Source organism: Camelus dromedarius, chromosome 4, assembly GCF_036321535.1.
Source record: "Camelus dromedarius isolate mCamDro1 chromosome 4, mCamDro1.pat, whole genome shotgun sequence".
In the NCBI taxonomy this organism is placed as follows: Eukaryota; Metazoa; Chordata; class Mammalia; order Artiodactyla; family Camelidae; genus Camelus; species Camelus dromedarius.
Genome location: NC_087439.1, coordinates 71,890,198 through 71,905,774, shown reverse-complemented (window position 1 = coordinate 71,905,774; position 15,577 = coordinate 71,890,198). Strand labels below are relative to the sequence as shown.

General features: G+C 41.9%; 1 protein-coding gene across 1 annotated transcript in view; it reads left to right on the top strand.

The window, feature by feature from the left end:
* Positions 1 to 15,577, top strand: part of LOC105099168 (aldehyde oxidase 1) — a 68,787-nt gene that overhangs the window by 27,269 nt on the left and 25,941 nt on the right. The window contains exons 17-23 of the mRNA XM_010991951.3: positions 541 to 710; positions 1,060 to 1,186; positions 3,468 to 3,590; positions 6,863 to 6,959; positions 12,373 to 12,497; positions 14,182 to 14,315; positions 15,371 to 15,458. Coding sequence (XP_010990253.3) covers positions 541 to 710; positions 1,060 to 1,186; positions 3,468 to 3,590; positions 6,863 to 6,959; positions 12,373 to 12,497; positions 14,182 to 14,315; positions 15,371 to 15,458 — 864 coding nt within the window. The remainder of the gene's footprint in view (positions 1 to 540; positions 711 to 1,059; positions 1,187 to 3,467; positions 3,591 to 6,862; positions 6,960 to 12,372; positions 12,498 to 14,181; positions 14,316 to 15,370; positions 15,459 to 15,577) is intronic.

The following is a 15,577-nucleotide window of genomic DNA, read 5'->3' as shown; positions in this document are numbered from 1 at the left end:
TTCTTCATCAGGATTGTCTAAGTTATGTTTTACCAATTATTTCTCAGACTTCTTCACTCAACATAGAAAAAAAATGAAAAAGAAAAACCTCTTGTGGTTAAATGCATGCCTTCAATCTTTTCTATAAACATGATCATCAGTATTTTCTGCAAAATAGTACACGTGCCACGCTTTAGCTACAACAGGAAAACAATTTTGATAATGAAAGTTAAGGAAATATGTGAGCCTTTGCAAGAAGGCAATTTTATATTATCAAGAAGAAAGATTTTTATTCATTCACTTACGCAAATAGAATTTGCGTTAGAGATGTTTGTGGTCTGTTTTCAAAGTAGTGGCCCAAAAATGAGAACAACATCATGGCTGTACACCTCACTTTGCCTGTTGAATTCTTGAAATTGGCTTACTGTCCTGGGGTTATTATTAATAGTGACTTTTATTTTCAGAGGTGTTCTGGTTTAGATGTAAATTATATAGCTCCCCTCTTATGGAAGATGTGCATAATAGACTATAAAAATGATATGTTGGTTATTGATTAAACAGAATGGAGACCTACTGCAACTTCCTCAAGACCCAATTGGCCATCCCATCATGCATCTGTCTGGTATTAAGCATGCCACGGGTGAGGCCATCTACTGTGACGACATGCCTGCAGTGGACCAGGAACTGTTCTTGGCTTTTGTAACAAGTTCAAGAGCTCATGCTAAGATTGTGTAAGTGATAAAGCTCTTTTATCACAACAGACATTTACGATTGCCTTTTTGGCTAGGTCACATTAGTGAAAAATAATGGGATGAAGAAGATAAGCTATTTGTTGGCGATGTCCAATGTAGATTTGAAGTGAAACAGGATTGAAATGTGGGATTTACTACAATTTATCCCTCCATATGATAACTTCATGGTCCCAGAGGTTTTTTTCCCAGTTGTCTGGCATAGAACGATTGGAGGGTTCTTGTCTGTATCTTACCTGTCTCGTATCTTATTCTCCAATTAAGTACATTCTTTATGGTCTGCTGGCTGAGGGCTGCTCTGAGGAGCCCTGTTCTGTGTGTTCTTATCTAGGTCTATTGATCTGTCAGAAGCACTCAGCCTGCCAGGTGTGGTGGACATCGTGACTGAGGAAGATCTTCACGGCGTAAATTACTTCTGCCTTTTAACCGAACCTGAGAAACTTCTATCGACAGAGGAGGTGCTGCATTTTTGCCTTCTGTTTTAAAAATAAGTTCTTCAGTTAATGGCACTTCATATTTTCTTAAAGATAACATCAAATTTGGCACATGATAAAGGATTCTGATATTCTTTGAATGCTTATTTATATAAACCACTGTATTCTAATAGTGAATGAGTTCCAGAAATACTCATTTTCCACCTAAGTAAAGAAGCTGACTAGTTATATAAATGCTACCTGGATATTTATATTTCCTAGTAGTAAGATTGTGTGCAGCTTTCATACTTACGAAAGGATAAATGAGAATAATGATAACTTGCATTTGCTGATCCTTCCCCTGAGAATTCCTTGCTGTTGCCCTAGTCTCAGTGTGTCCAAAGGCCAAGTCCAAGTTCAAGCGGCATCTCCACTGTGAGGCCTTTCCTTATTCTTTAATCCAGGAGTTCTGTCTCCCTCTCTGAACTCACGCGGACTCATTCATTCATACTGCCATGTGTTCAACAGGCACCTTTCAAGTGAGCACCTATTGTGGTTGGTCGCCATAGGTGAACAAGACCTATGTGGTCCTTGCCTTCATAAAACTTACTGTCTGGAGGAGAAGGCAAAGTGGACCTTTATTACACTTTCTATCTTGTATTGAGCTTATTTATTTGTTTCTATGTCCTATTTCCCCTGCCTATTCCTTGAGCAGCATGTCTGACTCATCTGTATATTCTACACACTACTTCCTGCAAAGCAGGGTAAATGAGCAGAGGATGGCATTGTTGCCATTGAAAAGCTTCAAATGATGAAAATGTTGATGACTGTATCTTAAGTTATCAGAAAATGCAGCAAGGGCAGTGTCCTGAAGGTTTTCTGCATGACTGTGAATTCTCAGTTCAGTGTTTACTGAAAAGAGTTTCATCATTTGAAAGAGTCCCTGCCTCTGGCTCTCGCTGGAAGACTGAGTTGATAAAAATGAAAGTTTGGTAACTGAGCATCTGAAGTCAAGGCTGAACCTCCCCCGAGGCGGGACTGTGTGGTCCTGGCAGAAGACAGTGAGAACTGTGGCCTTTGCATAAATATTAACTAAACAAACAGAACCATCCTGGGATGCTCAATGACACCTGCTCTCTGAAGGGTGTGCATGCAGCCTCTGAGCGTCTCAGGGCGAGTCTGTGTACCAGGTCACAGGGCAGAACCCGAGTCTGTGGAGAGCGGAGACCAGAGTCCTTATGAATGACTGCCTCTGTTAGTTTAACACTTGTCTTTAGCATGCTATACCTTTAAAAAAATCTTTTCATTGCAGAAATTTTAAACATACAGAAAAATAGAGAAAAACAGTACAATGAATCCCCGTCGACCCATCACCCAGCTTCAACAGTTATCAGCATTTGCCATCTTGTTTCATTCCTTCCCCACAGCCCCCGCCCACCCATACCCAGCACACACACACTTTGTGTGCTGGATTTAACTTTTTTTTTACTACCATTTTTATCTAGTGTTAAAACTACTATATACTCACTGGAGAAAAGACCTAATAATCTATTGCGGATTTAAAAAATGAGTGATTATGTTTTGTCTTGATTTTGATCATGGAAAAAGGTGGGAGAGAGAATCAAATACTCGTGTGACCTCTTCCAGTCCTATTTTTACCTTTCTGGAGCCATAGTTTTGGCCTCTCCCTTCTGCTTTCTGCCCTGCTCCCTGTGTGAACTCCTTAGGCCACCCACCTACCCCTCCTGCAGGTGAAACAGTGAACACTCCGGGCCTGGTCTTGGCTCGCATGGCCAGTCACGTCTCTTTGTGAAAAGCTGTGCTCCACCACAGTTCAGGCCAGAGACGTGCTCACCAGCAGGGCTGTGTTATCACCCTCTCCCTCCTTTCTCTTGAGTGAGATGGGCTTCTGCCTCCATGCAGGCAGAAGCTGCCTCTTAGAGTAGCCTTGTGGCCCTGCTCGTGGTGTGGCCACCCCAGGTGGAACTGTGGTCCTGGCTCTCCTGGGCCCACTGGCCCTTGAGCAGCCCTGGAGCCTGAGTCTGTTGTTCTTGAGGCAGCATCACACCTGCTCCCTTCAGCCACCGCTGCCAACCATGTGGCTTGAAGACCTGCACTCTGTGGGCACCTGGGGTCAGCAGGCCTGCTCTGACCAGTGTACTTCTCTACCGACGCCTTTGTTAACCACAGCACTGCGGCGAAGTCCCACGTGAAGGGGTCATTTCCAGTGTGTCTAGCTCTGTGCCAGCAGAGAGGGGGAAATGAATGAGCAGAGAGGACCTGGTGCCTGCCCTCCTTGGGAACACTGCTTTGTCCTGCGTTGCAGGTATTCTGCGTGGGTCAGCTGGTCTGTGCTGTGATCGCTGATTCCGAGGTCCAGGCAAAGCGAGCTGCGAAGCGAGTGAAGATCGTCTACCAAGATAAGGAGCCACTGATCCTAACCATCGAGGTAATGAGTTCATGGGTAGGGCCAGGAGGGAAGGTTTCAGGGGTGCATCAGACAAAATGCCTTTGGCTGCAGAAACAGGAGAGAACATCTGACTCGAAGTGGCTTCTGAAACACAGGGGCTTTATTGGCCCCAGACTCTATCAGTGTTAGCAAGAAACCTATCTTCTGCCTCTCCTGCCTGCAGCCCACAGTGCAGGCTTTGTCTCCTTCGGTCAGAGGATGGCAGCCAGGAGCTTCTAGTTCCCATTCAACAAGCATGAGAGAATCCCACTGTCCCAGCACTCCAGGGGGCCCAGGACCCAGCCTCACCGGCACTCAGGTCACGGGTGCGCCTCTGGCTTCATGACTGGCAGGAGGGATGCAGGAGCTGTTGGTTACTGCTGGGGAGTCAGATTTCTTTGAGCTTCTTGGGCTGCACTGGGGAGTGATGGAGACCTAAACAGAAATCTGAGCATTGTTTGGAAGGGGACAAGTGAAAAGAATGCTGGTTGGGCAACCAATGATATCCGGGAGAGAGGACATACCCTAGAACTCTGTATCCATCTCCACCCAGACTCTTCCAAGTACACAGTGAGAATCAACAAGATGTTCTATGAAACAAACATCGAAGATGCGTGTTTTAGATCCTTTAATGCATATCTTAAATAAGAATGAGAAATAGCTCCTATGATACCGACGGCTATTTTGGCAACTTAAATTGAGGAACTGCATTTCCTATCTTGTTTGTTAAAAAGAACTTTGAAATTTATAAAGATTTTAAGACTCACCTCCCATGAAATGATATGAGTATTCTTCTGCATATATTTCACTGGTTTTTATAACTTATTGTAATAAGAGCATGAAAGTTGGGAAAGCAGCATGAATGGATTAGATTCAGTACATGCAGACTCAGTGTAATCTGGGAATACAGTATTATCTTCATAACATAATGAATAAATTGTTCTCTAGTTGACTAGCATGCTCTGAGGCAGAAAATGAGGAAATGGCTTGGCCAAGATTAGTGTCTCCAGGAGAACTTGGCCTTGGGCATATTTCCTATCATGCTGTTTTATGCCTCGGAACATAGAGTTTGTTTCTGGACAATGTCCTCGGTGTTTTGAATTAAAATAAAATCATGTCAAGAAGACAGAAATAAAGAAGTTTACTTGCAGTCAGAGAGTGATTAGGCTTCCCAAGTTTTCCTGGCCAGTTTCAAATTCATTCTGTTCCCTCCCGAAACTCTCTTCATTTATACATTGCCTGCTGTGCTTGCTTACTGTCTACATTCTTTCCTCAACGTTTTGTTTTAGAGTTAGAATTTCTTCTTAGTAAGAAATTATTTGCATAATTCTTTATCAAAAAAATTTTTTTATAACTCTTTGCCAAATACTGGTGGCTAAATGTCTTCTCTTCCCTTCATCCTACTTTTCAGCCAATATAGAATTTCAAATAAGCAAATAGATACCACTCTCCCCCTACCCTCCCTCACTCCAGCCAGCACATCTCTAATTGTCTGCCAGAGACCCCAGCATCAAATACCAAACTTTGACATCATTAAAAAGAGCTACCTCCTGTTTCTATCAAAGGTTAAGTTCTCCAAAGTCAGTCACCTGGGTCAGAGTAGATTTAATCCAAGTATATAGCAGGGAAATATGCCCAGTTCTTTTACCACTTTCCTAACCAAGAAATATTCCGGAAATTGGCTCAAAGTTACTCAAAGAACAAAGACTAAACTTTAAAAAAATTGGATTTATAAAACGTAACTTCTGTTTGGAACTTGGAATAACTGAGTCTTAGATTAGTAAGAAAATCATATGAATAGATTCCAGTAGGAAGTATGTTATCAATCAAAACAGGATAAAAACAAATGGATCTCCATTACTAGATTAGTGTTTAACCTACTTACGCTTTTCTGAATTTTTAATAGTTTGAATGGGGAAACTCTGTCAAAACTCTTGGTTCAAAGGCTCAGGCTGATGACCATGATGAGAAAACTGTGCTTCTGACCAGAATCTCTCATCAGTCATATTGATCAACAGCATGACCGTAGCTAACACCTAGAGCTCTCTATGTGCTTACCTGGTTCCAAGCAGGTTTCCTACATTAACTCACGAAATGCTCACAACAATCCTGAGGTAAAAACAGTTATTATCCCCATTCTGATGCAGAAACTAAAAGACAGGGTCACCCAAGTTCACACAGCTAGTCAGTAACAGAAGCAATCAACAAACACTCTATTAAGGAACCTCTGCCCTACAGTGGTAAAAGCAGACCAACCCGCTTTTTGAATGGAGTAATGGCAGGATTGCAGTAAGACATCCCTGTAAGGTATGTTGATAGGTCTAGACACCTACTGGTGGCCAGAGAGAACCAGAGTTAGGAGAGTCCCCAGCTGCCAGCAGGCTGAAATTTCACCGACGGACAATAATACATGGCAGGGACGCTGGCAGGAGCTGGCGCGTCACGTTCGCCAGTGGACCCAGCAACTACAGCAAGATGAACTTGTGAGGATAGGTAAGGAAACCAGCCAAGGTTGTCATAGCGACATTCCTGATTGCGTGTACCCATCCTGTATCCTTTCACTTCCATTAGGAGCCTGTATAGAAGTGGACTTGTGGTACCCACACTGGGCTTGTAATGGAATCTCCCTTCCAGGGCTGGAGATCCCAGTGCCCCACTGCCCTGTGCAGGTGCTGTGTTCATCCCCCCAGGGAGGAGCATGGGGCTGGCAGGCAAGGCCACCAAGATCCTTGTCACTAAAGTGTCGTCAGCTAGCATTGACGGAGCGCTTATCATATGTCACGTTAGCTCTTTTACAGCTCATTTCATTTTATCCTCTCCACAGCTCCATTTTACAGATGAGGCTCAGAGAGGTGGAGTTGTAGACCCAAAGTCAAACAGCTGGTAGGTGGAGAAAATGGACACAGCGCCAACTGTATCCAGAGCCCAAGCTCGGAACCTATGTGCTGTGTGTCATTAGCTGCATAAAATGGGCTGTGGAATGAAGAGAATAACCTGCTGGAAATTAGTTCCATTCTGGGACCACCTAGGTGCCCAGTTTTCTAAGCATACTCTTTTTTCTTTTGACTCAATGAGGACATTTGTATTTGCTCCATGGGGAGACTCTCTGCAGCTTGGCTGTCAGCTCAGCTCATGGGGTCATGGTGAAGGTACGTGGGATTCCAGAGCCAGAACCATGCTGCCCAGCTCAGACGATGCCCCTCCGTGTGTGGGTAGTGCCATCGGGCTGGGTCTCCTGCCCAGAGGGGCTCACTCTTCTCTTCTCTTTCCAGGAAGCTATCCAACACAAGTCCTTCTTCGAGGAAGAAAGGAAACTGGAGTATGGAAATGTTGAGGAAGCATTTAAAATGGTGGATCAGATTCTTGAAGGTAAAACTATCTGGAAAAAATGATGCGAGGGGAGCACCCCTGAAAACCTTCTACATATGTCTCATTTAGAGTTACCTTTGCCTTCTAGAAATCATCTCGAGATCAGCCTCGGTGGGTGAGCTCCTTGGAAACAGGCACCTTGTTCCCAAATGTGTTTCCCTCCATCGTGCGTGTGTGTGTATGCACGTGCGTGTAAAGTGACCTTGCCTTTGGGGCCCCTGGGCAATGACCATATCTATCTATCTATCTACCTATCTATCTATAAATAGATAGATAGGTAGATAGATAGATACACACTCTCTCTATAGAGACAGATACATAGAGAGAGGATACACACAAACACACACACACATATATATACACACACACATTTTTTTCTGAGCCATTTGAGAGTAAGTTATTGATTTGATTCCTCTTTCCCCCTAAATACTACAGTATTTATTGTCTAAGAACAAAGATATTATATTATGTAAACATTACAGTTTCCAAAATCAGATCATTAACATTGACACAATACTATTATTTAATCTACAGACCTTATTCAAATTTTGCCATCTGTCTCAGTAATGTCCTTTTTAACAGGAAAAAAAAAGATTTACCATAGGTCTTTGATAACCTGTACTTTTCCCACGCTGCCCTGCTGTTGTACATTCTGTGAACTCTATCCTTAATGCCTGCCATGCGAGATCTGATTAACCCAGATGTGTTGCTGAGTGACTGTGGCCTCTCTGTGCCATATCTCAGGGCAGAGAATAAGTCACCGGCTTTGCCTGTCTTTAAGTGAATTTTCAGGATTTTAGCCTCTTGTGCATGTTAAAAACACAGTAGTAGAAACTACAGTCTCCTTAATTTTTCTCTCCAACCCTGATCTCAAGCACAGGAAGAATCCTAAGACGTACCATCCTGAATGTCCAGCCAGAGCTGTGGCATGTAGAATCAGCCAGTCCAGCCACTGAGCACAAAGCCCTTCATGTCTCTTCACTCACAGCCATATAAAAGCTGAAGCTGGTCGGGGCTGAGTGGATAATGTCACTCAAAAGCTGGAGAAGAGACACCTTGCACCATCACCCTGCCAGGATTCCTTGGCACCCTCTCTTATGAGGGACTTGGCAGAGCACTTCTTTGGGTTCACTCTCCTTATTTTGAAATCATATGGACAAAATAATGCTGATCTCAGATCCTCATCATGAAGATTATAAGGGCTAATACCTGTGTGCTTGGCACAGAGCTCGGCTCACAGAGCCATAGCTGTGAGCAGTAATTAATCTTAGGTTTGAATTTTTGTCGTTGTTCTCTAGAGAAGGTTGTGTATTACTGAGTGAACACACCAATAGGCGTTCAGTTATCAGATCCAGGGTTTCCCAGTTTTCCTCACTATAAGATGCTTCTGAAACCTGCCTGGAGATTCCTGTGCCCCTTTCTTGGAATTCTGGAGTTGGAAGAGCCCAGGAATCTGTATTTTGACAAATTGTAATAGTGCTTCAGGCAATTCTTAAGATTAATGAAATGTGGCAAACATTCGAAGGGTGAGTGTGTTTTGTGGGAGAAGAGAAGGTGGGAGCATTTTAAGCCCAGAGAGTGCCTGATAAGAGCACCTTGGAAATACTGATGTTTAGGGGAGTTCCTCCTCTTTTGCCATAATCTGTCCTGAACTCGGTTCTTTCCATCATATGCTTTTGTGTGAGAATTCAATTATTGTATTTTTCCTTGACATCTGATTTAATTATTTAATTTAGTTGGGGAAGTTGTTCAGTCCACCTCTTACTTGAATTTTAACATGTTACCTGGCCCATACCCTAATGATAAGTTCAAAAGTGGTAGAAAGCTTTTAAGGGGGCATTTATACCACTTCTAAGTTTTCAACCTCTTGACTCACCAGTTTGAGGGGTTTTTGTTTTCTTACTCTGCAGTTGTCATTGGATGAAAAATTTTAACTGCTTGTTTCAATGAGCGATAACTGAGGGTATATGGATCGTAGCAGAACCGCATCTGCCCCTTAGGAAAATAGGTGCTCTGAAAAGCAGACTATTTCAAAGATTAAATATGTAGAGCATTACATCAAGTCTCAGGTTGTTTTCTTGAAGAGAATGATACAATCGTTGGCTTTTACCAGCTGTGAAGGTATGTCTCTGCCCTACCTGACGCTGGTGTCATAACCCTGGAGGGCGCTGAAGAACATGGTTTACAAATGAGCCAGCTGAGGCTAGACAGACGTGCAGCGGACCAGGAATCAAATTAAGTTTCCCAGCTCTGAAGTTAGCCTTCTCTCCTCTGCTTTATGCTACTGCTCATTTGTCTCTTTAAAAATTCCATTAGCTGGATGGGCTTTAGACTGAGAGAGTAGATGACAGTCCCGTGGCAGGATTTGCAGCAGATCTAGAAGCCCTGAAACTGAGATTGTCTTCCCCTCATCTTGTCCCGTTAGGCATAGGACAGAGAGACTCCTTTATACCTTCATGGCTTTTCGTCCTTAAGGAACTCATTAATATGTGAATGTGCCTGAAGGAATCACTCCTAAACCCAAACTGGGATAACATTTTATCTCAGGGATTAGTTGAACAAATTGCTTTCCAACCTAGAGAGTTGAGAGCAACACCATAGGATGGAGAGAGGGCACCTTGGGTCCAGGGCTGCGGGGGTGGGCGGCGCAGTGTAACAGGGTTCTTACAGGTTTAAGCAGAAATAGCCCTCATATTTTTTAGCTCTGTATTTTTAAAATGAAGTAGCTATTTAATAAAATAAATTCTGAGTGGATAGGTAGGATGATTGCAGAATATGGATTTGAGCCTCTGGACAAATAGGTTTTTCCACATATTGTTTTGAGAAAAGCTTGAATTGAAATTGAGATCTGAGTTCCTGACATTTTAATTTTTATATTTTATAAAAGAAGCAGAATCCGTTTATACTTCTGTACTCTTTCTTTACTCAGATTTTGTATAAGAAAGGAAGCCCAGATTTTAACAAAAGGTTTCCTTGGGAATCTCCCTCAAACAATTTACAAATCACTGTTAGCAGGTGCATTTTTAATTTTTAAAAGTTCTGCCTTCCACCTAACCTATTGATTGACATAGCTGTATTCTGGTTTTTCACTTCTGCTTTTTCCACCCCCTGTCTTCCCATGGGTTACTCAAACATTTTTTAGAATTTTATTTTGGTTAATCTATAGTGGTTTGAGTGTATCTCTTCATCTAGCTTTTTAGTGGTAATCCTAGATGTTAAATGTAAATTATAGTATATCTGGTAGCAACATCTTATCAGTTTGAGTAAAATGTAGAAAACTTACCTCCTTTTGCATCCCTTTACTCTCCCTCATTTATAATATAATTGCCTTAAAAAAGTTCTTCTACACAAGTTGAAAACCACATAAAGCAATGTTAAAATTTTGCTTCAAATACAGTTTAGAAAACTCAAGAGGAGAAGGAAAGGCTATTGCCTTTATTTGCCTGTATTTTTTAAATTGAAGTAGTCAATTTATAATGTGTTAATTTCTGTTGTACAGAATAGTGATTCATTTATACATATATATAATATATATATATTTCTTTTCATATATGCTTTCCACTGCTCTCTCATCTTCCTGATGTTTCAAGATTCTTTAAAAAAAAAATGTCCTGTCTGTTTCAAGAACTTCTCTTAGCCAATCATTATTTTAGGATAGGTCTGTTGAAGGTAAACTCTTTCAGCTTTTTTTCATCTGAGAATGTCTTGATTTCTTTATCATCCTTGAAAGATACTTTCACTGGATATAGAATTTTGAATCCTGAGTCTTTTAGCACTTGAAGAAAGATGTTATACCGGTTCCTCTGACCTCCATGGTTGAGAAATCTGCTGTCTTTTGAAGTATTTTTCCCAGATAGGTGAGGAAGTGTTTTTCTGTCTCTGCTTTCAAAATATTTTTGTTCTTGGTTTTCAGAAGTTTGACTGTGATGTGTCTTGGCATGAATTTCTTTGGTTTATCCTCTTTGGGAATTACTCAGCTTTTTGCTGTAGGTTGATGTCTTTTACCAAGTTTGGGAAATTTTCAGCTATTATTTCTTCAGATACTCAACATCAATGACACAAATGTTCCATCTTTAATTTTAACCACATAGGATTCTGAGATTCTGCTCATTTTCCCTTCAGTCTATCTTATGTCTATTGCTCAGGCTGGGCAATTTCTCTTGTTCTATATTCTTGTTCCCTGATAATTTCCTCTCTTCTCTCTGTTCTGTTGTTGAACTCATGCACTGAGCCACTTAAATTTTGACTGTTGTATTTTTTAGTTCTAAAATTCCCATTTGGTTCTTTTTATAACTTCTGTTTCTTTGCTGAGATTTTCTAATTTTTTCCATTTGTTTCAAGTGTTTCTGTAAATTAAAGCATTTTTATGGTGGCTGCTTTAAAATCCTTGACAGATAATTCCTATATCTGTGTCTTCTCGGTGTTGGCATCTGTTGATTGTCTTTTCTCATTTGAGTTGAGTTCTTGGTATGACAAGTGATTTCCAATTGTATCTGGTTCACTTTGGATATTGTGTTATAAGACTTTGGATCTTATTAAGTCATCTATTTTACCAGAACTCCTCTGACCCTGTGTTGGTGGGAAGAGGGGAGTGATGCCTTGTTATTGCCAGGTGGAGCGTGGAAGTCCAGGTTTCCCATAGGCTCCCACAGACTCCACCCTAGCAGAGGATTTTGGGTACCTCATTACAGCTTGACAAGGGTGGGAGTCTAAGCTCCCCACTCAACTTTTGCAGATAGAGATAGGTCTGCAGTTTTTTTCTGTATGTTTGGCTGGAATAGAGTCGTTATTGTATAGAAATTTTCTGTCTTGCTAGGCTTCCCCTTTCCTAGTCCTTTGGCTGGTGAAAGTAGGCTTTTCTTGGGGATTTTTTTCTGTCTTTGCCTGTTGGTGTTTTTGGATGTCTGGCTTCTCTAGCACCAAGTCTGGGACATAGGAAACAAACAACAACAAAATCCACTGAATTCATCATTGTGTCTTTCCTTGGGTTGCAAAGCCCAAGCTAGTCTTCCTTCTCCTCTACCTTTCAGAGTCTTCTTATGTTTCTTTAATTATGCATAATGTCCAGGATTGTACTTAGAAGAAAGAACAGGGAGAAGCATATCTACTCCATCTTGTCTTGGAACTGGAATTCTCCTTGCCGTTGACTCCAGAAAGCCCGGCACCGCTCCCTAGGACTCTGTGGCCTGCTGTACTGGTAGACATGACAAACTCTCCTGCAGAACTACTTCAAGTATGCAGATATAATAAAAGCTAAATATCGTTGTTTGTGGCCCTTTGCCATGCAGCCTGCTATCCCGGCAGAAGCGCTGTTGGTGGAATTTCTCCATAATGAGTTAAGAGCTGGGGAGGGGGTGGTGCCACCTGTCCTATCTGACAGCCTCCTTGATTCTGGTGTGTTTTCCTCTAACAGGTGAAATACACATGGGCGGTCAGGAACATTTTTATATGGAGACCCAAAGCATGCTTGTTGTTCCCAAAGGAGAGGATCAAGAAATTGATGTCTACATATCCACACAGTTTCCCAAATACATACAGGTAATATGGGGCTTTGTGGAGGGAACTTGGCTCATGGTTCCTGCCAGCAAAATATACCAAGAACAATTAGAGATAAAAATGTCATTTTAGAAACTGAAGGCATTTGGAGTAGTAATAGCCATACAGGTTCAAAACATTTAAGATAGTATTATGAAAGTCGTGGCCTTCTGTTTGTGGATCTGTAACTTTAAAACCAACTATGAGATCAGTAGGTCTCTTTTGCTATACTCTTGGCACTGTTAAGAATACAAAAAAAAAGATGACTGTAGTTAACACTGCTGCATTATATGTAGGAAAGTTAAGAAAGTGGATCCTAGGAGTTCTCATCACAAGGACAAAAATTTTTTTTGCCTTTTAATTGTATCTATATGAAATAGTGAATGTTAATGGAACGTACGAGAGTAATCATCTCACAATAGATGTAAATCAAGCCATCATGCTGTACACTTTAACCTTATTCAGTGATATACGTCAATTATTGCTCAATAAAACTGGAAAAAAAAAAACCCCACAGTTTAAGAAAGGAAGGCTTGCCCTCCCAAACCTGCAGTACCTAACTCACATGAAGCAAATAGGAAACAGTATCGGGCAGAATGCAGCCAAGTGCTGAATCAGCTAAATCAGAACTTGTAAATTTAGGTGGAAGAATTAAGAGAATGGAGGTTTTTCAAACACTAAAATCATCAGGAAGTCCCATGAAGAAGAAGTCTGAAGTCTGGATTTATAGTGAGAGTGTGGTTTATTTAGATGGTGAGAAGAGAGGCCATTTCCAGGCAGTTTCACACCAAGATCACACGCCACTCATTCATTCATTCATTCACTTGCCCATTCTGCAAACACTTACAGCCTGTGTCCCATATACCCGGCAGCGTGCGTGTGAAGAAGGAGAAATAGCACGAAGACCACCCAAGCTGGAGTGGAGGACGCATCTGGGGGTGGCGAGTCTAAGCATCAGGGTGGAAGTGAGGGGAACAGAGCGTGGGGGTCTTGATTCAGGTCACAAGAAGCCAGTGCCATTACCAGCACAAGTAGGAATGTGTGAATGTGGAGAATGAGGCCTCTGAGAAGCTGGAACACTAAGAAGGGTTGGGCCAACTCCATTCCCATCCTGTGCTGCTCCTTATCCTTGTGTGACGTTGGACCCATCACTTCATCCCTCTTGGGCTCCCCACCCATAAAAGTGAATTTTTAAGACTTAATGACCTCCAACATTAGGATGGAAAAGAAGGGCAAGACCTACATCATGGAAGACCCACTGACCAACTTAATCCAGATGGGAGGTGAGGAGTGCTTACTCTCCAGTGGTGACAGTGGTGTGTGGGGAAAAGACCCATCTGAGAGGTTTGGAAGGCAAGGAAATGTCACTGCTTTGGGAAACACATCCCTAGGGGTTAGTCTGAAAAGAATACTTTGGGTGTAGTTCATGGGGAAAATTTTTTAAATTTTATTATCACAAAGATACCTCATTGATATTGAAAGGACTACTTAATCTTAATGATAGTGTTGGCAAAACTATTGAGATCAGCATGGATGCCTGCTTAGGTTATTGGAAACCATCCCACTGTTTAGTATAACCACATAATCTGTGTGTCATGTAGACCATTATGGAATCAAAACGTGTAAAGGCCGTCCCACTCCCTTGCTGCAGACGGGATGGATTAATGAGAACTGTTATCATTCACAGGACATAGTTGCTTCGACCTTGAAGCTCCCAGCTAACAAGGTCATGTGTCATGTAAAGCGTGTTGGTGGGGCTTTCGGAGGGAAGGTGATAAAGACTGGCATCATGGCAGCCATCACCGCATTTGCCGCAAACAAGTAAGTGGAGAAAGACCGCTAAATAAACTAAAACTAAAATGAGGTCGTGCTGAATATTCTCAGTATTGCAGTTAAGGCAGAAGAATCTGAGTCAAGATTATTTAAAATCACCTATAATGTACAAATACAGAAACAAGCTGCCAGCTTGTTACAACTTCTTTATCTTACATTGTCAAACTACACACTGTAAAAACAAAAATGAGAATCAATTACTGAAAAGAATGAACACTATAGTGAAGAATATTATAATACCTGGAAAGCAGACAGAAAACAGATCCTGAAAGGGTGGGGTTACTTGTCCTCAGCACCTGTATGTATATGTAGGTCAGTTCAACCTGTTGAGATAGATATTTTTACCTATCTTTATTTCTACATCTATGTATATCTGAAAAGGCTCATATAGATATAGATATAGATATAGATATAGATATACCCCAAAAGGTGTGTGTGAGTGTATATATACACACATATATATTCCTTAATTAAATAGAGATTTTGCTTTTGTTTTGCTTACTTTTGTTTATAAAGCCATTTTCCTTTAAGGGTCTCAAAATATTACCATAGGAAATTGTCTTTGGAGTAGGCACATGTAGAAGACTTAATTTCTTTTCTAAGTAATATAGGTCAGTTCCTCTACCCCATGACATGAAAAGACCTTGATTCCAGCCCTGTCCTATGAGGGAGCACTTGACAGTCGGACACCACCTGAATTCTTCTATTTGTCACCATCTATAATGTGGCCTTGGAACTGTTAGCCTATAGCAGAGGTTGTTGTCACAGTGAGAAATACCTCCAAAGCAATACCCTGGAGCCTTGGGTGCCCAAGAGCCCCATCCCATAAGCAGTGAGTGCCAGGTGTGGTGCCCTGACCCAAAGGAAGATGAGGCCACCGGGCATGCCCGAGAGCAGTACAGCCTGGGGTCAGAGAGTCGCTCTGTGGTTCAGTGTGTGTGTGTGTGGACCCCACCCGGGCTCTCACTAGGAGTTACAGAAACCCTGGTTAATGTAATTTGGTAAAAGAGTTTACCTCTCCTGCTTTTGTTTGTTTGTTTTAGGCACGGCCGTGCAGTCCGCTGCATTCTAGAACGAGGAGAAGACATGTTAATAACTGGAGGCCGCCACCCTTACCTTGGAAAGTATAAAGTGAGCAGCAGAAGAAGGGGAGGGGCATTCACGCTGTGATTATAACATTCCATACGCGCAGAGGGCCGCTTTTGGCTGCTCTCTAATGGGGAGTAACAATGCGCAAACCAATAAGTTAC